At 39.7% G+C, this 24,679-nt stretch overlaps 1 protein-coding gene across 1 annotated transcript in view; it reads left to right on the plus strand.

Moving 5' to 3' along the window:
* Positions 1 to 24,679, plus strand: part of LOC121086923 (macrophage mannose receptor 1-like) — a 33,014-nt gene that overhangs the window by 3,698 nt on the left and 4,637 nt on the right. The window contains exons 4-27 of the mRNA XM_040591378.1: positions 944 to 1,108; positions 1,430 to 1,546; positions 2,405 to 2,548; positions 3,918 to 4,100; positions 4,282 to 4,436; positions 5,352 to 5,465; positions 6,184 to 6,299; positions 7,150 to 7,298; positions 7,723 to 7,922; positions 8,307 to 8,428; positions 9,207 to 9,294; positions 10,001 to 10,145; positions 10,610 to 10,645; positions 10,734 to 10,903; positions 11,765 to 11,832; positions 13,458 to 13,558; positions 14,778 to 14,920; positions 17,080 to 17,194; positions 18,360 to 18,508; positions 20,045 to 20,147; positions 21,007 to 21,239; positions 22,794 to 22,959; positions 23,722 to 23,874; positions 24,139 to 24,255. Coding sequence (XP_040447312.1) covers positions 944 to 1,108; positions 1,430 to 1,546; positions 2,405 to 2,548; positions 3,918 to 4,100; positions 4,282 to 4,436; positions 5,352 to 5,465; positions 6,184 to 6,299; positions 7,150 to 7,298; positions 7,723 to 7,922; positions 8,307 to 8,428; positions 9,207 to 9,294; positions 10,001 to 10,145; positions 10,610 to 10,645; positions 10,734 to 10,903; positions 11,765 to 11,832; positions 13,458 to 13,558; positions 14,778 to 14,920; positions 17,080 to 17,194; positions 18,360 to 18,508; positions 20,045 to 20,147; positions 21,007 to 21,239; positions 22,794 to 22,959; positions 23,722 to 23,874; positions 24,139 to 24,255 — 3,252 coding nt within the window. The remainder of the gene's footprint in view (positions 1 to 943; positions 1,109 to 1,429; positions 1,547 to 2,404; positions 2,549 to 3,917; positions 4,101 to 4,281; positions 4,437 to 5,351; positions 5,466 to 6,183; positions 6,300 to 7,149; positions 7,299 to 7,722; positions 7,923 to 8,306; positions 8,429 to 9,206; positions 9,295 to 10,000; positions 10,146 to 10,609; positions 10,646 to 10,733; positions 10,904 to 11,764; positions 11,833 to 13,457; positions 13,559 to 14,777; positions 14,921 to 17,079; positions 17,195 to 18,359; positions 18,509 to 20,044; positions 20,148 to 21,006; positions 21,240 to 22,793; positions 22,960 to 23,721; positions 23,875 to 24,138; positions 24,256 to 24,679) is intronic.

Here is a 24,679-nt window from a genome sequence, read left to right on the forward strand (position 1 = left end):
GAAAGGCATTAAACAAGTTTCTTCCACTCTCATGGTCAAAGTCTCCTTGGGATGTGGAAGTAGCATTGGACAGCAAGCTGAATTCTGGCTAGCCTAGTTCACTGGTGAGCTACGCAATGATAAGATGAGGTATCTGCTCTTCACTCTCACTGTTTCTCCAGAAGACATGAGAAGTGGTCTACAGTGCTTCTGAGACTATGGTACATATGGGGAGTATTCTGGGGATGGTGACTGGGACTGATGGAAAAAGGAAGAGAAAATCCCTTGGACCAGGACAGAAGAAAGTCAGGGCAAATGAAAGGCAGAAAAAGCTGCAATGAATGAGGAAGGTGAGATATAGGGAAGCAGGAGACAGTGGTGTATCATAGGATGGTGCAGAGAACAGCAGGGCTGGAGCAAACTGAAGGGTGTAGGACACGAGCAGCGACCTTCACCTGCCTTAGGTGCTCCAGTGCTCCTTACACCCACAGATCATCCAACACAGCTTTCCAATAACAACACAAAGTCTCTACCCCTTCACATCTGATTGATTGGAAACGATCGTTTCTGTCACATTGGGAGTCTGAGTGAGCGTAAGTGGGGTCCCAAGGTAAGAAATGGTTGCGGAGACCAAGATTTTCTGTATGGGGAATAGAGAAATGTGTGTGTAGAGGTAGAATGTATCAGTGAGTGGGTTAATGTGGACTGAACTGTGAGAGAAGTACATTAGTTATATAAATAAGGAGGAACAGGGTCAATGTAGAAAAATTAGGTTTGGAAGGAGAAATAATTCCTTATGTGATTAATGTATTATCAATATAGAACAAAATATATTTAAGTGGGGCAAACTATATATAAAAATTAGCAAATCATAGTTACATATTTTTAGTCTGCAATGAAGATTTTATTTTCTGTGTTAGCAAGTATGATTATCTTGTCAAATTGCTGTTATCATGTTTTATAGACACCATACACAACAACCTTTGGAAAACAAATCCTGTGACAGAAACCTACTATCAGATAAATTCAGAATCGCTTTTGACATGGCACCAAGCAAGAAAAAGCTGCCAGCAGCAGAATGCAGAATTATTAAGTGTCACAGACCTTCATGAAGAAATGTATTTATTAGGTAAAGTAAAATAAAACCCCAAACAAATTAATACGTATGTTGGAAATGTAGGTCAGCTCCAAGAGCTTGAACAGGGATACTTATACTTACCTTGTGAAAATAGATCTTAGAGATGTTTTTAAAACGTTTATCCTTTTCTAAAAAAAAAAATAATAAATTGTATTGAAATAGTGGAAGAAAATCTAACCTATATTTTAAAAAGAGATATCTACTATTACACTTTTCCTTTTTCTGGGCTTTAAAATTTGATCTCAAGTTTTATTGAATAATTTACAAAACCAGAGGCATTTAATAACTTGAATGTTCCTTTTGGCCATTTAGGGCTCACTAGTGACCTGGGTATCAATGCGAAGCTCTGGACTGGCCTTTTCAGGGCACTTGACAGTGGCTGGCAATGGATTGGGGGCGGTCCTTTCAGATACCTCAACTGGGCTCCAGGTAGGTGTCCTTTTCTGAAACAATGATCAGGGTCTGGGCCAGAATTCTCTTCTCTTCTTCAAATTTATGTTACATAATTCCTTTGGCTTCACAGAATTTTTAAGAGGTTCCAGGAGGTTGTGAGAAAGGTAGGATGTTACAGTAATAGAGGTCACACCAGAGATGGTTCTGAGAATTTCCCAGAAAATGCAGATAGTTCAGAAAACAGTTTAAAACAAATACCCGCACCTCATTCTGGCTTGGTTTTTTTTTTTTTTAATCTACAATTTTATCAACAGGCATGTTAAAAAATTAAAGAGAAACAGCGCATAAAAAAATATTTTCACTTGTTCTCAGCTACTGCTTTTGACTTTTAGCCATTATATTTTATCTTAATAAATTTCCACTCTTTTCTTAGGATCTAAGTCACCATCTTGCATGTGGCAATGTTACCTATTTTCATAACAGTTGTAGCTACTGGGAAATCCAACGGGCGAGCACTCTCATGGAATTCAATATGCATTTCATGTCCAATGTCCAACAGTAAAGGACAGTGAGTTGTTTGCAGTACTACCACCCCATAAGGAATTGTGTCTTAGATGAACTTTTATAAGCTTTTTTCTGTGTGCTGCTGTACTTCAAACACACTGAATTTCTTCTAAAGCAGTGCATGGGAGAGGAGGGGTAAGTCTTATGTTTGAAATGTTGGCCCTCTCGGCCATCCCAGTGGTGCTCCCTTGTCACCACTCTTGGGAATTACCACTCTAAGTAATAAATACACCAGTGGCTTTGCAGCCGAAAAAGACCCGTGCGTTCCCTCCTGCGATGAGGTGAACATTTTCAGTGTTAACAGAGGGATTCTGTGCCTCTGTCCTAAAGGAAATCCCTCTGTGGAATCTGGAAAGATATGTGGGACCTTCCAAGGCAGGAATGGCAAATGGGAAAACCAGGTGTGTGATCGGAAACTGGGATATATCTGCCAAAAGAGAAACTCCTCCTTCGATTCCTCCACTATTGCCTCAGGTAAGTTGGTCAAAAAATAAGGCTATTTTTGCAGTCAGTGAGAAATACTGGGAGGATGCCGTGTATGAAATGACAATATATTTTCAAAACAAAAGGATTATACTTATTGACCTGGGTCAAACACTAAGAAGACGTTAATTTTCTGGCTCATTTTAAAGATGATGTCTAGATGTTGTTCATCAATTTGAAAAGATCCCAGGCTACCAAAGAAGGCATCATTAGTGTTTAGACATGTTATCCGGACCACAAAATACTGATGAATATCCTATGCTCTAAGAAAATACACTAAAGATGTGCCCTGCTAAAAGATGTGAGCCAGAGTTCATGCTCTCCCTGCTCTCTCTGACCCTTTTAACTCTATACTGAAAGGAAAAATTCAGAATATGGGGCTGGCACCTTTTCCCAGTTGAGCTCCCTTTCCACCTGAGGCAGACTAGGTCTTATCTACGTCAAGAAAAAGGTGTGCTATTACTTCATCGGGGAATTCCCAGCATGCAAGTATCTCCAATAAGTCCCTCAACTACATATATACAGAGATATAAGATTATTCTCTGGCTCAAGGGATGAATGGCACATCATAGGTCTATCCTGTACATTCTGGCCGTATCCAGACAGCTCCCTGGGAATGGTTTCTGACCCATGCTAACTTCCAAACCATGCCTGGATGTTGTTTAGGGGAATGCAAGTCTGAGCAGGTCAAACCTATGTGCAGGGAGCACTGAGCAGTGTGGCTGGTCACATGCCAACGCTGGGTGCACATTGTGCCCTCTCCCGTTTACCACGTGGGTGCAGACCATGTGAACATTCAAAGCAGTGGAAGATGGTTGGCGATACTAAATTCACACCAAAGAAATAGCGGCTGAGCAAAGTGTGTGGCATTTCTGTGCAGCTGGGATTTCTGATGTCTGGTATATATATGCGCCTGGGCTTTCTGATATATATGATTTGGGCTGTGCAGGAGCTCCAACTCACTCCCAAGCACCTGTGTTCCAGAGAAAAAATATACAAAATATCCTAAATTCACGAAGATAAAGCCCCTGTGTAAGAAAAGAGGCTCTTTTCTGTGGAACATGGCTGTACCCAGAGCCCTTCTGAGGGGGATTTGGCAGAGTTGTGCCCTGCAAGTTCGCCTGCCGAGTTACTTAACATTTATTTAATCCTGTAAAATTTTTTTTTTGATAGCTCCCAGCACAACTGTGTTGTATTAATCTGTTCTGTATTCTTGGTGATCCTCAGACACTTGCTTCTCTCCTCTGCCAGTATGCACTGCAATATTTCAAATTCATGTCAGTAAAGGTCATTTTCTTTTTGATTAAAAGAAAACATTGAACAGGACTATGCATTAATTGTTTGAAATATTTTTTTTTAGGTGACTTAAAGACTTTTAAGTGCCCTAGAGAATGGGTGGCCTATGCAGATCATTGCTACAGACTTTACAGAACACCCAAAATATGGAAAGAAGCCCAGTCTTCCTGTAGAAAAGAAGATGGAGAGCTGGCTAGTATTCATAATATTGAGGAATACAGTTTCACAGTGTCTCAGCTTGGGTACAGTGAGTATTCCTGCAGGTCACTTTTTGATCTGGAATTATACTGTTGCTGTTATTCATATAATCATTGTAACCATGATCTTAAATGTTTTTAAAAAGCCCTTCTTCAGTCAAGAGTGGGTGTGAGATGTGATTGTTCCATTTTAAGACACACTCACAACTGCAATTACCTTTGTGTTCCCAGAACCAGATGATGAGCTGTGGATTGGTCTAAATGACTTCAGGGTTCAAATGTATTTTGAATGGAGTGATGGGACACCTGTGACTTATACCAAATGGCACCACGGAGGGCCGACCCACACGTCAAATAAAGCAGACTGCATTGTTATGAAGGGGGAGGTAAAAATCTCTCTCCCAATTTATTAATTTTTTTTGTCCTTTGTGCCCCCCAAAAGGAAAACATTGGTGACAAAAACAAACAAAAAACCAAACAAATGACAAGGGTTTTAAAGGGCTTTATAAACTTGGTTTAATTCAGAATATCTTAGTGTAGAGGGAGAGTGGAGACCAGATGTAGGAAGGTGTATGGTGGAGCACCAGAGGCAATGCACTGGACTGAGACTTGGTTTGCTCTGCAAATCTGAGTTGCAGTTATGATATGCATATCGTTAAGATATGCAGTTATGATAAATCACCCATCTGAAACTGGTTGAAGTAACTTGTCATCCACATTCAGCATGGCTGATTATAGCTGCATAGTATGATTCTTGGAGCAAGGACTTCCTCATGTTTCCCTTAAACCACCTAAAATATAGTTTTATTAGAGCTAATTTGAAGGCTCATATTACTGGAAGCACAAAAAATTAGATACAAAAAATTCTATCTTGCTTTATACTCAGCATAAAATGATACACCATAATACTATGGAAAAAGACTTAAACAATACATTTTTAATATTTTATGTTTAGTCTATCCAGCATTTCTTTGCTATTGTCATCTGGTTATATGAACATAGTAAATACCATGCTGGTGAGAATAGAGTGGAACAGCATGTTCCTTTCCTGCTCTCATCAGCCACTGAATCTTTAATACACGCAACCCTCATCCTCCCACCTCTGAGGAAATGTGGCCCTTATTGTCTTTATTCTGTTCTTTATCCGGGAGTTTTGGAGAAAGCAGCCAGGCAAGGAAGAGAGCCAGAACAGTCTTAGCCATACCAAGTGAGAAGGGTTCTCTCTGAGGATGGTGAATATTCCTGTTGGATCGATTTTCTTTAGATTTCACTTTTCTTTGTTTCTTCTTTACCATGCTCAGGATGGATCATGGGCTGACAGCGCCTGCGAAACGAAACTTGGTTACATCTGTAAAAGGAAACCTTTGGCAGAAGAATCAGGCAAAGGCGAGGTTACTTACCCAGGCTGCCAAAAAGTAAGTTTAAAACACAAGTACCAAAAGGTCACTGCATCTTACTCTCACTCCTGTGATGGTATCCCACAAGTCAATTATTTTGACTGTTCTTGGTGGAACCTTAGAAAATTGTTAATTTCGTATATACTGATATTTAGACTAACGGGGATTTTTTTTCTTTATTTAATCAAAATGTAGCTTGACTTCTGTTTTTCATTTTTTTACACGTGCACTTCACTCAGCTCTCTTCAAGTGCAGAACTGGTCACCTCACCCAGAAAAGCCACTCTCTGCAGAGCATGTTAGTATTTTTTCAAGCTGCAACTCACTGGTCTTGGGTTGTGTGCAGCCTGCTCCGTCCAATCAATCTGCCACAGGAGGCAGGAATATTTGAGCCAAGTGTTTTGCAGATTGTGTGTGGCCTTTTGCAACAGCTACACTTACACAATAAGGTGGAGCAGGCATTACACAAGGAGTTGCAAAGTGGCTGTGAGTGTGCTTGCCAGCTCCGAGTCATAGCCCCAGCTCATTGCTCACAAAGACTCCTCCTGTGTCCTTTATCAAGGGGCAAGACTAAGAGTTGAGGTTACAAAAGCTCTGTTTGATTATCCTTTTTGTTTCTTCTCATGGCTTTGGAGATGAATTTTGACTTGGGGTGTGGTATTAATGTGGCTTTTGGAAGTGTACTGTGCTGTGCAGTCTGACCGCCCCCCGCGCATCTCTGCTGTTGACACTGACAGGGCTGGATGAAGCACGGCTTTTACTGTTACTCTGTGGGGCAGTTACCAGCAACATTTGCAGAAGCAAAAAAAATCTGTGAAGAAAACAAAGGTTACTTGGCTACTGTGAGAGACAGGTATGGAAACATTATTCTTGTCCTTTCATACGTGCAACCATGACAGAGGGGCCAAATAGAAATCTCTTTGCAGTTAGTTATTCATAGTGTCTAGCATGACATCACTCCTTTGCTGGAAAATTTATGGTAGAACTGGAGAAGTATGACAAAGTACATCAGGGGCTTTCATATGTCATGATAATTTGATATGTCATCAATATAATATGATATGTCATCAATACAAGCATTCAAGCCATTTCTACTCTACTACACACCTACACTCTTGTTGACTCCAGGAACTAAAAAATTGAGACAACCTCCCCAAAACCCCAGATTGCCAGACTGTTGTAAAAGTTTTGAACTAAAAATAAACAGATAAACGTGGAACTATTTATTTCTTCTGGGTCTGAACTTTTCAGTCTTTTCTTTGCAACAGGTGTATCTGGAAACTTACCCTTTTTAGAATAAAAGTAGATTATTTTTTTCCCCCAGACTAACAAAATTTAAAGATCTAACCTTATCATAAATCTCAGTAAAACACGGTGGCACTTATTTATACAGAATGAATAATATATATGCATTAACTCAAGTATTGTTTGGCTTGTGTTGCTCGTTGTGCAGTAGAAAAGATGAATAGAGTCACTCTAAATTCTAAACATGAATTACATTACCAAAATATAAAATAAAAATCAATTTATGTGACAATTAGAACTTTAAAAGTAAGATTGTTGCCCTTGCTTCAATCCATATTTATCTTTTCCCAAATATTAAATCACCTTAACTTTACCAGATTTGCTACCATGAATACTTTGAAGAAATGAACAAATTATGATAAAATGTGATACATCAGTTTGGTACTTATTCTTCACAGATATGAACAAGCTTTTCTGACTTCTGTAATTGGATTCAATCCAGCAAGGTATTTCTGGATTGGTCTCTCAGATGCAGAGGAGCAGGGGACGTTCAGGTGGGCCAGTGGGGATGCTGTCACCTTCACTCACTGGAATGCAGGAATGCCAGGTATGTGCCATGGGGGCCACCGAGTTTCTGCTGTGGGGACCCGAGAAGTGACAGTTTGAAAGCTAAAAAGTGGTTTAGAAACACTTCTGGCATAAAGTGGCAGTAATGACAGTGCAACTTTCCATTTGTGCTAAAGGGATTAAATCAGGGATTGTGGTAGCTCCTTCCAGTAGACTGCCTGGGACTGCATGTGTCTGTTGGCATCATTCACTCTCTGTTGTTTGATGGTTTTGATAAGTAATTCATAGTATAATGTAAAAGGGAATTGATAAAATTTCTTTTATGATTTAATTGAAATGCATGTGGATTACTGTGAGCTATTGGCATCCACAGTGGGGACAGGTTACTCTTAAGCAGGTAGCACATGTTTTGAGAAGATGCAGCCATTTATCAATAAAGTTTAAAAATGTTATGTTTCATGAAGGAAAGGAGTCAGGCTGCGTGGCGATGGTAACAGGAACTTCAGCTGGATTATGGGATATTTTGAACTGTGAAGAAACAAACATGTTTGTCTGCAAGCAGCTGGTGGAGGGAGTGACCCCCCCACCTCCTCCAACAACGACCCCTCTCCCATCGTGCCCAGAGGGATGGAAATCCATTCCTCAGAGCAGCTCCTGCTTCAAAGTAGGTGTTTAATGTCTGAATGCAAACACTTGTTCTTTCAAATGAGAATATGTTTGTGTAGGCATGGAAGGTGCATCTTACCCTGCCTGCCTGATAGGTGGCCTGTGGCAACATGTCTCCAGGCGGTGTGGCTGGCTGGGAAGTGCTGGAGGGTGCCGTCTGTAGGTTGAACTGAAGTTTGGAGTCACAGGGAGTCTGAAATGGTGGGGAAAGCAAAGCTGCAGTAATAAAATTTGATAGATGACCACAGGCTTATGATTGCGCAATTTAATAGTAAGTGATAAAAATAGAGGGCAGGAGACCAGAAGAAAGATAGAAGCCCAGAGTTCTGTTTCTAAATTTCTGTAATACCCAGCACAGTATTTAGTTGTCTACTTTTCATAGATTTTTCAGGGAGGAAGGGAGAAAATGCAAACATGGTTTGGTGCAAGAGATTTTTGCAGAGCCATCGGGGGAGATCTGGCATGTATTCACAGTGAAGAAGAACAAAACCTAATAGCTGGCTTGTAAGTATCTGCATAGACCATCATTTAAATCCCATCACATTTTATTATAAATAATATATATATATATGTAAATAAATAAATAAAAATTGACCTTTCTGAAGGACGTAAAGGATTTCTGGTGATCAATTTCTACTTTGCAAAGATGGTGTATATCCTTGCAAAGAGGCAGAAGGAAATGGGTGGAAAGAGGTGAGCCAAAGGGTTTCCTGACAGGCTTTGGGAAGTGGTGCTATGAATGGAAGTATCCTGAACATCCACAAAAATGAAAGAAGGATCACCAAAATTGGTTTCAACTAAGTTTAGTTCAAAGAGATAAAACTGATCTTCTTAGCTGATCAGGAGATAAAATACTTTTGATTAAAGGAATAGTTTGTGCTCCTTTCCTTCCTTAGTTAAGAGGAAAAATTGGGAGACTAAGGAAAGCCTGACCTATTGATGTGCTTATATAAATATTTAAATCAAGCCTATGAGTATACACAGGTCTGAATTTGGATGCCTGTTACTTGGTAGAACCAAGACCTTAAAATATATTTTCATTTAAGTCAGTACTTGTGAACGTATGACACCCGTGATCTTCCCCATGAAGCTCTGTGTTTCTTTGCTTCCTGCCACATACAGTGCCAGGGTGTTTTTCCCTACGTGACAACTGAACAATTACTTCATATGACTCTCTCAAATGGTACTTCTAGCATCAAAACGCTGAGAATAATATAATATATGCTATACATTCTTCTTTATTTCACACTGTGTCTAATTGTCTGTATTTATAATCATTCAGAAACAGAGAATATCTTCACTTATCTTACTGGATGGGTTTAAGTGCCTTGGACTCTGACAGTGGATTTATATGGAGTGATGGCTCACCAGTGAGTAAATAATTTATTGTTCCAGCTTTTTGTCTACTTTTCCATGTCTGTGTTGGCAGCAGCTCTCACGACTCCTCCAATACAAGCCAGCAGTGACCATATTATTTTTTATTACCTAATTCCACTCTAGGAACAAGTTTTTATCTTTTGATACTTCATAGTTACAGCTAACAGTATGACATTTAGAGTAATGAAATAAAGCCAAAGGTCATGGAATATCTTTCTTGGTCTAAGCAAAACCGGCTGTATTTATGTCTATGTTACTATTTGTCATTTAATGTTAGAAATAATATTGTATGTCTCCACAAGCCAGGCTTTGTTGCCCTCACCATCTTAAGTAGATCAAGGTCTGCAAGGCCCAAGTCCATATGGCAGCACTGATGGATTGTCTCAGGCTGGAACATCAGAGAAGGATAACCAGGGGGCAGAGGATGGTACTTAGATACTTCTTTCTAGAGCTTGACAGAACTTTATCTCTCCTGATAACAAAGAGGGCAACAACTTCTTGGCTTATTAACATGGCTTATAAATACATGGCTGATATATTATGCTATGCAAGGGTCATGTCCTTCTCCTTACAAGGACTGTCATCAAAGCACAAGACAGACCATGAAATCAAATGAAGTACATTCTTCTTCAACAGGATGATGTAAGACAATTATTTCACCTTGAAAGGAAAATAGTAACAAAACTGTTTCCACTATAGGTAAATTTTGAAAAATGGGCAAGTGGTGAACCAAACAATTATGATGGAAATGAAAAATGTGGTGTATTTAATGGCTACAATAACATGAACTGGAATGATTTATTTTGTGAACATATGCAGGACTATGTTTGCCAAATAAAAAAAGGTAAGATAACTTTCTTTCTTAAGAAAATTTTAGAGGCAGATACAAACATCCTTTCCAGGTCAGATCACATTACCTGCAGGTCATCTGTGCCATCAAGCACAAAAAAAACACTTAATAAATTTTAATTTAAATATAAGTAGTTGAAAACTATGGGTTCATCCATGAGATACACACGTAAGTTTGGGATGTATATGCAGCATGTTGAGGAAGTGAAATAGAGCAACGTAAAGTTTGGCATAGTTTCTGTAAGCTTAACATGTGATCAGCTATAACATGGTGTTTTGCTGAGCGTAACACCTTCTTTCCAGATATTCTGAGAAATTCTGTGACAAAAATAAGCATACTGAGTAACCCTTAAGATTAATTTTATTACTTGGAATTAAAATGCTAACAACTGTATAAATATATTTAATTGAGAGTTATCTGAGAAACGTAATATACTCAGATACTGATTTATGTTGCAGGAGTACCACTGAAACCAGAGCCTACTTCCACGTTCAGTAAGTCTTGTACTTCCAATAACAGAAATCAATTAACATATAACAACATTAAGCAGTCTGTAATATAAATTAATGTTTTACCTTGCAGATTATGAATATATTGTTAGTGAAGATGACTGGATAATACATAATCACAAGGAATACTACTTCAGCATGGAACCAATGGCTATGGAAAAAGCCAGGGACTTTTGCAAGAAGAATGGTGGTGATCTTGCTGTTATTGAGAATGAAAGTGAAAAAAATTTTCTTTGGAAATACGTAAGAAACATGTTTTACTTCAAAGATGTGCTGTTCTGTCCTGCACTGAGGCATCTCTTTCAGCTGGCTTGTGAAATATTAGAAAGCGGTCCCCAACATAAAAAAAAAATAAATCAGTACAACCTTTTATGGGCTTATCTACTTAGGAGCTTTACCATAATCATTATTTTGATAAATTGCTACATGTAGAGAAATCCTCAGCTTCTTTTCAAGAACACTCTCAGGATGCAAATTCCAAAAACCTTGCTGTGTTTATCTGAAAGCTACAGTTACTGTGTATATTTTGTTTTCCAACTCATTCTCTTCACAGAATTCAAGAAAAGCTTTTCCCTTTTTTTGCCAAAACAGATGTCAGATTTTCAGTAAAATGTTTAAGTCAGAATATTTTCTAATAGGAAAAGAATAACTTGATGACGATATACTTTTTTGGAAATAATTCCTTACTATTAAACCCAAATATGATTCCAGCCTTTCCTCCACATGACTAAGTACTAAACCCCACCATTTACTTGTAGTCTTTCAGCAAATTATCACGATGTTTTCCTAAAATTCTTTAAAAATATTGCTTTATCTTATAATCTGCTTAAGAGGTTGTTCTTATCTTCTTAACAGATTTCTGCTCCATTTCTTCTTCATGACATTCTGCCTTTTTTTTTGGTTGTTTTTTAAATTTAAAGACTAGAAATAGGAGAAAAAAAAATTGCATTTTGCAGTTCAGGCACATAATCCCAGCAAATCCCCGGAAATTTCATAATTTGCAATTTTACAACTGAAACTAAAGTGTTTTTTTGAGAGCTTGCTTATTTTATTTGAAATCTGTTTTCTTACAGCTCATTAAAATCCTTATTTTCTGTGTTTTAGACTTTCTATAAAGACTGGGGAAATAACTTCTATATTGGCTTAAGCGTGAGCCTTGACAAGACATTCCGGTAAGTCAAAACAAAACAAGTTTGCCAGATGTGAGTATTTGGCACGTCTGTAAGAGACTGTTGAAGTTCAATGACTGATACAACCTGTCTACAGCCATGTCTTGACATCCAGTTTTATAATACGATTCTGCTCCTCAGGGGAGCATTTATCTCTTAATAATTTCACTATCTCTTTCCCCTTCTTTTGGTTCTATACTCTGCTTTTGTATTGTGCAGCTGAGATACTCACTCACAGTTGGTGTGGTGTCATCCCCTTGTTAGATGACAGATAAAATTGGTTGGAGGTCTCTAGGATGTTCCAGATGGTACTTGCAGACATTACTGAATATACAAATGATCAAAGAAAAAGAACCCTCAAAACCTGAAGTGAGAGGCATCACGGTGGTTTTTAGAGGTGAAGTATCAATACTGGAGAGCCCTTGTCTGACAGGTAATTCCCAGATGGTTGTGCTGTCAGAGCCTAGGGCAGGACAGCTTCAGGTTACACGGAGTCATCACACTTCTCCAAACGTCTTTGGAAACAAAGTGCCCTGGGAATGTCCTAAACGACTCCTGGAGCCTTAGATGAGTTACAGACACATTTCTCCTCTGGCACTTTGCCGCCCCCCGCCGCCTCTTTTTCTAGTGACTTCTGGGATTTGAAGCTCAGTCAGATGAGTCTCAGCTTCTTTGTTTCAGTCTTTTTGCTGTTGCCTTAGGATGCCTGTCTTGGCCACAAGCCACAAAACTGGATAGTGTCATCTCCTGGAGCTACTGCTTTCTGCATCACATCCACTGCTCAGAAGATATGTTGTTTGTCCAGTTCTCCCTTGCTCCCTCACTAGGTTCATCCTCCTCCCTGCTGGATGACAGTGCCACTATATTCTTTATATTATTTCTCCCAGTTTATTATGTACTGGTTTTTCCTATTTGGCTCAGGAGATTTGCAAGTAGAAGCACCAAGGCATCCTGTTGATGCCTACCTGGAAACCCACTAAATTACCCTGGAGCTGATGTTGTCTGAAGTCTCTCAGTCTTGGCAGATTCCCCACTTGACTTTCCTCCTTCCATCACATTGAATCTTTTCCACTTTTTTCTTGACTACTCTTTAAAAAAATTTTTTTAAAAGATATTTGTGAATCACCAAACTAGGAAATGATTGTTGTACACCTGAAAGCAATAGCAGTATAATATTAAAGATTTCCTTTGTTTAACAAAATGGTTCCAATTGGTCCCCAGTATGTGGTTCAGGGCTCTGTCTTACCCTGCAAGATCTCATATTACTGGTTTTGGACCCAGGAAATTACTAAATTAGGCTCAGGTTTCTGTTCCTGTACTTCAGAGAAAGCCAGGTCCTTCCAGTGCTGCGCTGGCGTGTTCCCTGCAGGCTGTCAGTGCTTAGACACCAAGAAAGTCTGGGACCACCAGTTGAGACGGTTAGTTCAGATCTGGTCCAGACCAAACATACAAAGTTACTTTTTACTAATTCCAAATGGATGGTCTTGGTTTTCTCTCAACAGAGAACAGCATGTGTTTGTAAGCTAGGCTATAGGAAACTTAAAATACAAAGCTCTAATACATCCTTTACAAATAAATATTAACTCATCCAACAAAGTATTATTATTGCCCTGTATTACTTCTTTCAGGTGGATGGATGGAACTCCAGTGAACTATGTTGCCTGGGCTCCAAATGAACCCAATTTTGCAAATAATGATGAGAACTGTGTGGTCATGTATACCCAAACAGGTGTGTGCTGTAACAACATTCAGCCTGCATGGTGTGGCATAGGCTTGGGAGGGCTGCATGTGCAAGGCTGGGTGAGTTATAATACTGAGCAGGCTGGTGCCTGACAGAGTGTTTAAAAAGCATAGGAAAGAGCATAAATCATATCCTCTTCTTTCATTTATGCACTTCTAAAAAAATTCAACTCTATGTAGCTAACACATTGGATTACATCTGCAGTTCGGTTCCTAGCTTTGTCAGAAAATTTCAACATGAACAAATCAGTTAAGCATCAGACTATCTGCAGACAGAGTCAGTATTGGTTTTCCTCTAACATCTGTCAATTTTAAGACTACCTCTCAAGGACATCAGCTGTCTGTTATCATTTCTGCAGTTCCTAAAAATTGAAGGCTTGGGCATGGTTTTGATTATTACTAAACACTGCTACACACTATTTTAGTTAAAATAAATACAGATATCCTGCAATAGAGAGAGTTGGAAGTAATTGTGCCTACATTAGCCAAGCACTTATTCTTCGGAGTAGTTACTCTCTTCTACTTTTAAGCATCTCTAGTCTCAAAATCTATAGCTGAGGTAATCTTCCTAGGCTCTGTTAGAGGTCAATGGAAGGAAGCGAACACTTTTGCGGAGTAAATATTATGTCCTGGTTTTGGAGATCTTTAAGATTAATAATGTCCTTAATTTCCCTGAGTTATAATGACAGTATCTCCATTGAACATAAGGTGGGATTACCTTGTAGCTGTCTACAGCTGATGAAATGAAGGCCATTTTCTTATTCATTCCTGACCCATAAAATGGGGAGGATGATGTTAGTGTTATATCCTTACATCAGATTCCCACAGGGGGAATAATACCCAGAAGACTATAAGAACCTCAGGTAACGAGGACCAAGTACCTTATACAGAGAGAGTGAACTTAGGGATCGTACAGGTCTTAGAGAGGTGAACTAAGCATTTGAACCTAAAACTCCCTTTTGGCAATGCTATCATTTTGCAATATTGAAATATTTCTGTTCTCAGGCAAAAATATTCATATTCTGAATTTTGCTGGAAACCTGAGTATTTCTAAGGAACATACGTAAAAATTACTCTATTTCTGGGGCAGAGAAATACAAATATTGGAATCAGCTCTATTTCCTAGGATAGATCTGCTTCAGGAAAGGACACTTTTTATCCCAGTCTCAGTTGCATTTCATTTTTCTTTCATTCTAATTTGCTTTCAGGTACATGGAACGATCTCAACTGTGGCAGTGTTGAGTTATTCATCTGTGAAAGGCTTAACAACACTGTTCGTCCAGCTGTAGCTCCCACTTCACCACCACCAAAGGGTGGCTGTTCAGAAGGCTGGCTCCTCTTTGATAACAAGGTGCAATATGAAAAGTTGGTATATTGTGTTTCAAAAAGAGCAGAATAAAAACCATGTTTGGTTCAGTTTTTCAGTTGCAGCAGGGTTTTCAGTTTTCACAAAATATGTTCTGATTGTGTATATTTAAAGGCTATAAATATAAAATTCCTGAAATAAAAATTATAACCTCTATTGAGATTACAGCAGTTACAAGGGAGGTCATGAGACATACAAGAAGAAAGCTTCCTCTTATAATTTTGCTAGTGTTTTGTGTTGCCAAGAGTGGCTGAGCAATTTCCCTTGTGTGGAGCTGTTGTATGTTCCCATTTACTGTGTTGGGCTTACTTGGCTGTCCCAGGTTGTCATAACATTCATTTGTCCCTTGCTTACTATGCACTGGCTCTTAAGCCACAAAGGAACCTTCCCTTGAGCAAATTTATCAGGTTTTTTTTCTATAACTAAAACACCTGGTAAGGTTTTTAAATAATCCAATTTTAACCTTCACTGCACTTTATTAGTTAAGATTACTCTTAGCCTTCTCAAAAGACAAAAGTTCAGGGTAAGAGACTGTATATATATATATATATTTTAAATCTATAGATTGTCATCAATGAAGCTATAAAAGCTGTAAGAGAACAGTGTACACTGTTGAGAACGCAGCTAGAAATGAAGACAAGCCTTGATGACATCTCTTTATCTACCTCTGTCTGTCTTCCTTTTGGCTACGGTGTGTCATGTGTCGGGGCTGGCTGAGCCGCCCAGCAGCCTCACAGTGCTGTGCTTGTGTTGGTAGGTAGAAAGGTGGTGGTGACACACCAGTGCTTTGGCTGCTGCTGAGCAGTGCTGGCACAGCATCAAGGCTGTCTCCCCAACCTTCACCTCACCCCCAGCACCATCAGGCTGGGTGTGGGCAAGATCTGGGGAAGGGACACAGCCAGGACAGCTGGCCCAAAGTGACTGGTTGGATATTCTGTGCCTTATGATGTCTGCTCAGATACAAAAGCTAAAGGAAAGGAGGAAGAAGGCGGGGCGGGGAAGTCATTATTCGTGAGATTTGTTTTCCGGAACAACCACTATGTGTACTGAAGCCCTGCTTTCCGGGAAGTAGCCAAACATTACCTGCTGATGGGCAGTAGAGAATAACATCTGTTTTCCTTCATTTCCATGCACGTGCCTTTTGCTATTGCTTCATTAAACTGCCTCTATCTTGACCCACAAGGGGGTTTTTTATTCCATCTTATTTTCTCCCCCCTGTTCTGTTGAGGAGGGGAGTGACAGAGAGGCTTGGTGGGCACCTGGTACCCAACTAAGGTCAGCGCACCACACTAAACCAAAATATGATTTCAGTTTGATAGAGCTCCTTTGTTTGAGATCCCCTGGCTGCGGCCTCCTCTTTCCTTCACTCTCTCAGTCCTGGGAAAGAGTCATGAACTCAGGGTTTGTTCCCATTCATGGTCCTCTCTCAAGATAAAATGTCTCTTTCTTCCTCATCTCCTGCAAGAGGAGCTTCCAAAGGCTCCTTCCTTGACTCCTCTTGAAGCGTTCACACACTGCTTCTGACGGTGATGGAGCTACCTCGCTTTTGCTCAACTTTTTCCCCAAATTGCTTGATTAACTTTCCAGTTGCATGCTTTAATCAGCACATTGATTTGCTTGGTTATGACAAAGCTAATGACGACTTGGTTAAATCTCACAGATCCGATTACAAGAAATGGTGAATCATGGTTTTCTTTGTAATGTCACAGTCATTCTCTTTCTGTGATTATCCTGTGAGAACCAAACCTGGTTTGACAAATAAGGCAACAGAAACTGAGATGGTCAGCTTCAAAAACGTATCTTATCCTTGTTTGTTTTCTGAGGTCTCATTAGGCATTCCTCCCACAAAGCCACACCTCAGAAGTGTGCCCAGAAGCTTTAACATAATTTCTACTGAAATCATTAGGCTGACATTTTCCTTCTCCTAAGTGTGTGCTGAAATACCGGGATTTATACTAGTCTTCTAGTATAGATCTTCTCTTTCTTAAAGACCTAAAGACAAGCAAGAAAGGGCTGTTAAACCAGCTACTCTGCCTTTTTGCTTAAAATATCTTGTTTTATCTTGTTTGTTACAAACAGAGGTGCTTTCACCAGAAATTAAAACACCATTCTGTTACATATTTGTCACACTTCTCTTTTTCCAGTGTTTCAAAGTATTTGGGTTTAATGAAAATGATACATTGACATGGCACGCTGCGAGGAACAATTGTATTAATTTTGGAGGAAACCTGGCTACTATATCCAAAAAGGAAATCCAAGGTATAAAGTACTAATGTTTTGATACTGGATGAGATATTAAGTAATTCCTGATAAACAGATTAAATCAGGTGTTATAGGTTCTGCAATATATGCTGTTATTTATGCCGTATTCATACAAAGTTCTGTTGAATGTGAAATTGCACTTTTGCAAAAATGCTTGCATTGGTTTTAGTGTCTTGATTAACTTCTAAAATCATAGCTTTGAGTTAATATAGGATGTACAAAGGAATGAATGCCGTTCAAATATTAAGATTTTGTATTAGGGGCTTGTCAAATAATAAAATGTCCATATTTTATTTTTTTTTAGGTGTACATCTAAAAATAGCACACAAAGAGAGTAATGTCCCAAACAAATCACTGTGCAAATCACCAGCTGCTGAGCCAAATGTTGTGGGTGTCAGTGGAGGACACATCCTCAGGCAGTAGAAGGCTGTAATGCTGGAGTCCCAGCTTCCCCGTTCCCCTTGCTCTGCTCAGCCTGCTGGTCTTGCTGCTCAGCATGTTACAGGGTTTTTTGTGAGGCCTCATGTTTGCTTAGGAAATGTAATGCCTCAGGTCCTGAGGGCTGCACATGGACCATCTCCTGGCTCACTCTACCAGTGCTTGTGGTTCATACTTTTTTCCACAGCAGAAGGACATTCTTTTAGTGGGAAGTCAGTCTAGGCAGGAGCTGAGGGAAGCATAATCTGGCCTTCCAAAAAGCTGAGATCCCAGTACATACATACTTGGTTATTAAGTAGTTTTATTTGTGTTATGCCTGCTTAGAAATGAGGTTATTAGGTCTGGCTAACAAAGAAGTTACCAAAGAAGAAAAGGGAGCGCACAGCCTGTAGACTCATTTAATGTGCCAGGGTTTAGCATACTCATGTTAATTTCTGTAACACCATTAAAACATTTTCCCTGTTAGCTCAGATGATGAAAAACACTGAAGTGTACAAAGATATTCCCATTTTTTTAAAAAATTGCACATCTTTGAGTTTGTAAATACTTTTTCTGACTTTAACATCAAATGACTATTCTTTTTATTTTTATCATAAGATTATCACCTTATTAATAAAGAGAAACCCTAAACTCATCATCCCAGTTCCAGGCACTCTAAAGTCTGTGCTGTATGGGAATGGTGCATTCAATTTCCCTGCTTGTACATTTTTTCTTTATTCTTCAGCTTTCCTCATGTCCCTCCTGAAAAATGCTGCAACTGATGCTTGGATTGGACTGAACGACATAAATCAGGAGCACACATACTTATGGACAGATGGAAGCCCAGTTTACTATACAAATTGGGCAAAAGGTTCCCGAAGTTATTATAGTAAGGTAAACATTAATTTCTGTTTATCACTTAAACATTATAACTTTGGTAGATGGATAAAAAATATGTAGTTACAACCATATTTTCTGTAAGGTTTCATTATGAAGATTTTTAGTAATGTCATTGCTTTTTAAAAGCAGAGTAATCATGTGGAGATTTTGTATGGTTCTTTATGAATCCAGCACAGGTTTGGAAGCGTTATGCAAAACTCAGACAACTGAGCAATTTCCCTCACTTTACCGTGACTGATGAGGAGATTCAAGTAAACCACAGTAGAGCAGTAACTGCGTAATTTTGGGATACAGTGAATGTTATTTAGACTTGGAGAAAATACTCAGATGACTGCATATATTTATATTTATTTAGACTGAACTTATTCAGATAAATGGATTGAACAAAATCCTCAAAAGGAGACTGGGAAGGAGACTCCTTTCCCATTTTTATCTTCTCCCCCACTAGTCTTCCTTCTGAAAGATCTCTTCTGCATGCTTTGAAACTTTCAGCACTGCTATATCGTTTTGTGTTTAAATGCAAGACAAACATGACTGTTTTTCAATAATTGTAAAATGGCTAATGTAGAATACTGCTCCTAGTATTCTACATTAGTACTGTTTCTGTCCTGCTGTGCTAGCTTTACCAAGTTTCTCTCTTTTTTCATAACAGAATTGTTTGAGTTTATTTAAAATGGGAAAAAGTTCTGCAAGGTCTAACCCCTGCTGCCTAGAGCTGGGGTTTGGGCTCTCTAGGACTTCCCCATCTCACAAATGCATACACTTTCTGTAGAAGGCTGTGCCCACTTCCCTACACAAATTCCTCCAGATACAACTTCACTTGCAACCAAGACCTGGGCTAATGCCCCTGGAGGGTGTTGGAAGTTGCAAGAGGCTGTGCTGATATGAAGTGGGGAGAGCCACTGCCTCCTGCTGCAGAAAGCCAAGCAGCAGCTGCTCACGATGTGGGAGGAGAAGGAGGAAGGTAAAAAGCCCAACCCACAGTGCAAAGGGTTTGGGAGGTGTCCCCCACAAAAGGCTGAGTCTGATCGCTCCCTCTGCATTACCGCACTGCGGTGACAACTTTGGTTCCAAGTACCACACTGGGGCAGGAGGAGGACTGCAGCAATGCAGACGAGCACCAGTGCTGAGGGGAGCTTCCTCATAGCCTCCAGGAAAACAGCAACGGAGCTGAAATGTCCTGCGGGCCAGAGCTAGCAGGCGCACGTCTACTGGCACACACACATGCATATAAGTGAGTGCACAGGGATTATATACGTACCAGTAGTCCAAAACACTTCTTCCTGCCTCTGTGCTGTGCTTTGCAACCCCCCCCATCATCCAAGTGCAAACCTTCCTAAGGCTGAGTTGTAAATGCTTGCTGTCATATCATGGCTCCTGACCACTGCCTGTGTGTGTTTACGTGTATGACCTTTGTATTATTCATCTGTGTGTGCTTGTGTGTGATAAGCTAGTCTGTATACCCAGGAGGAGTAGGAATGTTTCCTATCTATCCATATCTTTTTCTTGTCAATCTCATTTACCCTATAGGACGACTGTGTCTTTATGATGAAGAACCCTATTGAACAGGCAGGGAAATGGAAAGATGAAGAATGTAAAACAAGCAAAAGCTACATATGCCAGAAAAATTCTGGTGAGTTTTCTTTCACCACTTCCTAGTACAGCAGATTAATTGTGGTTATGTCAAACTGGTCTTAAAAGTGATTTTCCCACATTAACCCTATGTTAACTGAAATTAATCTGACAGTATCACATGCACTACTGACCATTTCAACAAAATGAGCACACATTTTATTTTTTGGAGAAAAACACTTAAGCTTTCCTATTTTGAGAACTAGACCAGTAAATTAAAAAAAAAAAGAATAAATCATCAATCATAATGTATTTCGCTATTTTTGGTGATCAGGTGGGACAGAGAGGACAGTACTTTGTCTTTCTTTGCATAGCTAAATTCTTCAAAATGAAATAATACTGTCATACTGAAAAGCACTGCAAATTTATTTTGAAAAACTGCCCTGCCTGATTTCCTTTACAGTCTTTCTCAGTCTCACTTACTCAGTCTTACTCGGGCTACAGTCTTACATCAGCAGCCATTGTATCCCTCTGCTTGCTCATGGTGTTCTTACTGCACCCTGTTCCTTGTCAGAAACACAACGAATGCTAATATATAATGGAAAAAGTGGAGGAATTGTTCCCTTCAATGCCCTACATCGTTACAGTATGCTTTGGGAAGGTCTAGAGCTTACAAGGCATGTTCCTGGAGGTGATACAGCTAATTATGCTAAAAGGTTATTCTGACAAGAATTGAAAATTTTGTCAAAGAATACGAAAACATGGCTTTCATCGCTGCAGTTATAGTTGCGACACATCTTTGTTATTCCAGCCTCTCTTAATTGCTTGACTACTCCAGTACACTAGATCTTCTCTCAGTGTTACATGTCTAGCCAATATAAAGTGTTTGATTTTCCCTTTTGTTTGTTTGCTCTTTACAGACCCCAAACTGCAGAACTCCGAACCCATGGTTCCGATATTTGGCTTTAACAGTTATGGTAATGACAGCTATGCAGTCATCAACCGCAAAATGACCTGGGAAGCGGCACAGACAAACTGCAGAGAGCAGTTCGCAGAACTTGCCAGCGTTTTGGATCCTTATGCTGAATCTTACCTGTGGCTGCAAATATTAAAGCACGGGGAGCCTGCATGGATTGGCCTAAACAGTGACATGGTGAGTCCATCAAATGCTTGTGACAATCCTAATGCTACCCTAGATCAGCACAGATCTTGCTCAGAGGTTGACAGGATCCACTACTGTGGGTGCTGCCTGCTCCCATGTGAGTGCTCCTGGTGAGACCCTTGAATGTGTGGCAGGCATCAAAACCTTGCTGAGGTACCCGAGTTCCCTCCGCTTCAGGGGTTTTACACATCAAACTGTTTGGCCATAATGTGAGTGAGATCTGCCCCAGCCTGCATTTCAAAGGGCACCAAGGATGTAGCGCCGTCGGCAGCGGTTTCAGCGGTACAAGTGGCTATGGAGTTTCCACTTCCTACGCCACGGTCTACCACACACCGGTGTCGGGGAGCACTGCCATTTCTTAAGGCACATTGTAGAGACACCATGGGAAAAACTGGGGTTAAACCCACTTATTTCTTCTTGAGGTTATTGCACGCTTTGTGTTAATTCACAGCCCAGCACTACAAGTGCTTGTGCCAGGCAATAGGGGAAACGGCAGAGTGCAGCGCAGGGCCGGGGGCAGACCTCTGGCAACTGGGACACCTTCGGCTGCTTTTGGAGCTGAAGCCAGGGCCTTGGGGAAAGCTGCCAACAAACTCAGTCAACAAACAGTGGAAAGGACTGGAAGGGGAAACACCTATTAGAGGCATGTAAAAAGAACATGAAGAAAGATGATGTAATGGGGTGTTTGTGGAAGCAGAGTTCTGAGGGAATCAAGAGGAGAGAGGCAGAGCCGGAGCTCGGTGAGACACAGGACTGAGCAGGCATAGGTACTGAGGTGAGAGGAACGGGAGATGCACTTCAGTGAGAGCAGGCATTGGGAAACCAGGGTGAGACAGGAATCCGGAATGAAACATGGCCAAGGACTTCAAAGGAAAAAAGGACAGGAAAGGAGCTGGCACAAAAAAATGGATGGGAGCTTGGCTCCAAAGATTGCAGGAAGAAGGGGCTAGGCTGCACAGTATGGGGTGACAGAAGCCACAGATGTGACTAACGTTGCTCATGCTCTGCAAATAGTGGTGAAATCCGCTGAAAAAATGCATGCTTAGCTTGTCTCCAGTAGCTGGTCCTTGCAAGAACTAAAAACTTACCACCACAAGCCCTGTTAGCAGGGGTAGCTGAGGTCTGCGGTGCATGCCTCATGAAAAACATCATCAGTATTCCTCTATCCAGTGGAACTTCTGCTTCTTCTATTTGCTTTCTATATATAGAGAGAACCCTGGGTTAGAGGATCTGTATTTGATCTGTGTGTATATGTGGACTCCTCTAGTTACAATCTCCATCTACATATGAGATGGATGGTGTGAATTCGATAACATAGGTTGCATACTAAATAAACATCTGTAGGACCAAATGTCCTAACTGCTGTGGGGAGTGGAAGTCTGGACCAGCCTGTTATGTGTTCATGAGAGAGGACAAATCAATTTTGTGTGAACAACCATGATTTTTCATAATTTTTATATACCTTCAAGTCTTCTTTCAATGTCTTAATGTTCTTTCAATCTAATTCTGTTATGTGACATAATCCTTATTGTCATTTGCTTTTAGAGCCGTGGACATTACATATGGTCAGATAGAAGGAGGAGCAGGTATCATAACTGGGCAAGTGGAGAACCAAATAAGAACACAGCTTGTGTCTACTTAGATTTGGATGGTTTTTGGAAGACAGCACCTTGCAACGAAACATTTTTATCTCTCTGTAAACAATCTGATGGTAAGCTGTGAATGGGAAAAATGTGATTTGGGATGCTGGAATTTCAATTAACGGCTTATCTGAATTTATCTTTTCTGCATATGCAAATGTTGTGATAGATGGTGTATGCCTTGTGATAAACTATTGCGTTTATCAAGGAAGAACTTCCAGATCCAGTCTGTCTTGAATGATTTTCAGACATTTAATTCCACAAGGCCAGTCAACACATGCACATGATAAAGACAACTGCAATGTTTCATGACACATGCAATAGTTCTTTTATGATCTCTGCACGATACTTCACAGCAAATTTTATATTCATCTAAGCTCTACTTTGGCTTGAGTTAGGCGATGCGATAGGCTACTAATTGCACTTTTACATAGCTTAGGATGTATGTACAAGGGCAGGTACAAACAGCTTCTCTGACCAATCTTGCTACGAACTGGCTGGAAACATGCCACTGGCTTGTGTTGGTGGTGGTGTCGAGATCCTTTACGTATATTGACTCACTCTATTTCACAAATTTTAAGTAGAACTTGCCTTGCTGAAAACAATTGCAGTTAGACTGGCGTAAGCCTTGTTCAGCAGATTGGAGAACCAGCTCCAACCAGTATGGTTTATTACTAATTTACCACGTTTAGTTCAATCTTTTATCATCAGTTAAGTCTATGGGATATACCTTTTCCCGGAATCACTGTCAAATTGGTAGAGCTGATGGGGTGGTGCGGGAGTACATTTCCCTTAGTTTTTAAGACCCTACTAAAACCTGTGTGTCTTAATAGAGTTAATTCCCAGTGAACCACCACAGCTTCCTGGAAAGTGTCCTGAACCGAAGCGTGGTAGGTCTTGGATTCCCTTCCGTGGTCATTGCTACTATGTTCACACTGATACTGAGGAAAGCTGGCCTGATGCTTCCATGACGTGTATTCAAATGGGTAAGTGTTGGGGGTTTTTATTATGATATTTTACAGGTTGTTTGTGTGTTTGGTTTTTTAATCCAGAACTAAGAGGTTATACATAGATGTGCGTGTGTATATGTATATCAATTACAAGCAACAGCTAATTTAAATTTGTTATCAAGCTCTTCTACTATATGAAAAAACTGATCACAAAACATGCCACGATTGTTTACTGAGCTAATTAATTTCTAATGTAAAATGTTGCTGATATTATATGTAATATTTAATTGATATTTTTAGGTGCTTCTCTGGTTTCCATAGAAGATTCAGCTGAAATGAACTTTCTCTTACTTTATTTGTCTCCAATTGCAAGTGACTTCAGAAAGTTTTGGATAGGATTGTTCAAAAATATTGATGGTAATTATTTCACAATGCATACTGAGATGAAAATAAATACTAAATAAACAGAAAGAATACTAAATAACACTAACATATGAAATACTAATGTTAATATACTAAATATTAAATAAATGAGAAAGTAATCAACTGTTAAATGTTTAATAGCTTTTCTGCTAAAATACTTAAAATGTAAACCACCAAGAAGTCTACGCATTTTGTTTCTTTACTGTAATTAGAGCATATTTTGGTCTGTAAATGGTTCTAGCTTAGCACTGCGTTAGTTGATTAAAATGTTTCCTTTTGCTTTTTTTAATTCAAATTGCCTAACATTTAACCAATGTTAGTCTTTTAAGAAAAATGTTGTCTTGCAATTAAAAGCTGAGGCAGCCTTAAATTGAAATTTTTTTCCAAACAACACAGAAGATAGCCGCTCATATAAGCT

Source organism: Falco naumanni, chromosome 4 (assembly GCF_017639655.2).
Source record: "Falco naumanni isolate bFalNau1 chromosome 4, bFalNau1.pat, whole genome shotgun sequence".
Lineage (NCBI taxonomy): Eukaryota > Metazoa > Chordata > Aves > Falconiformes > Falconidae > Falco > Falco naumanni.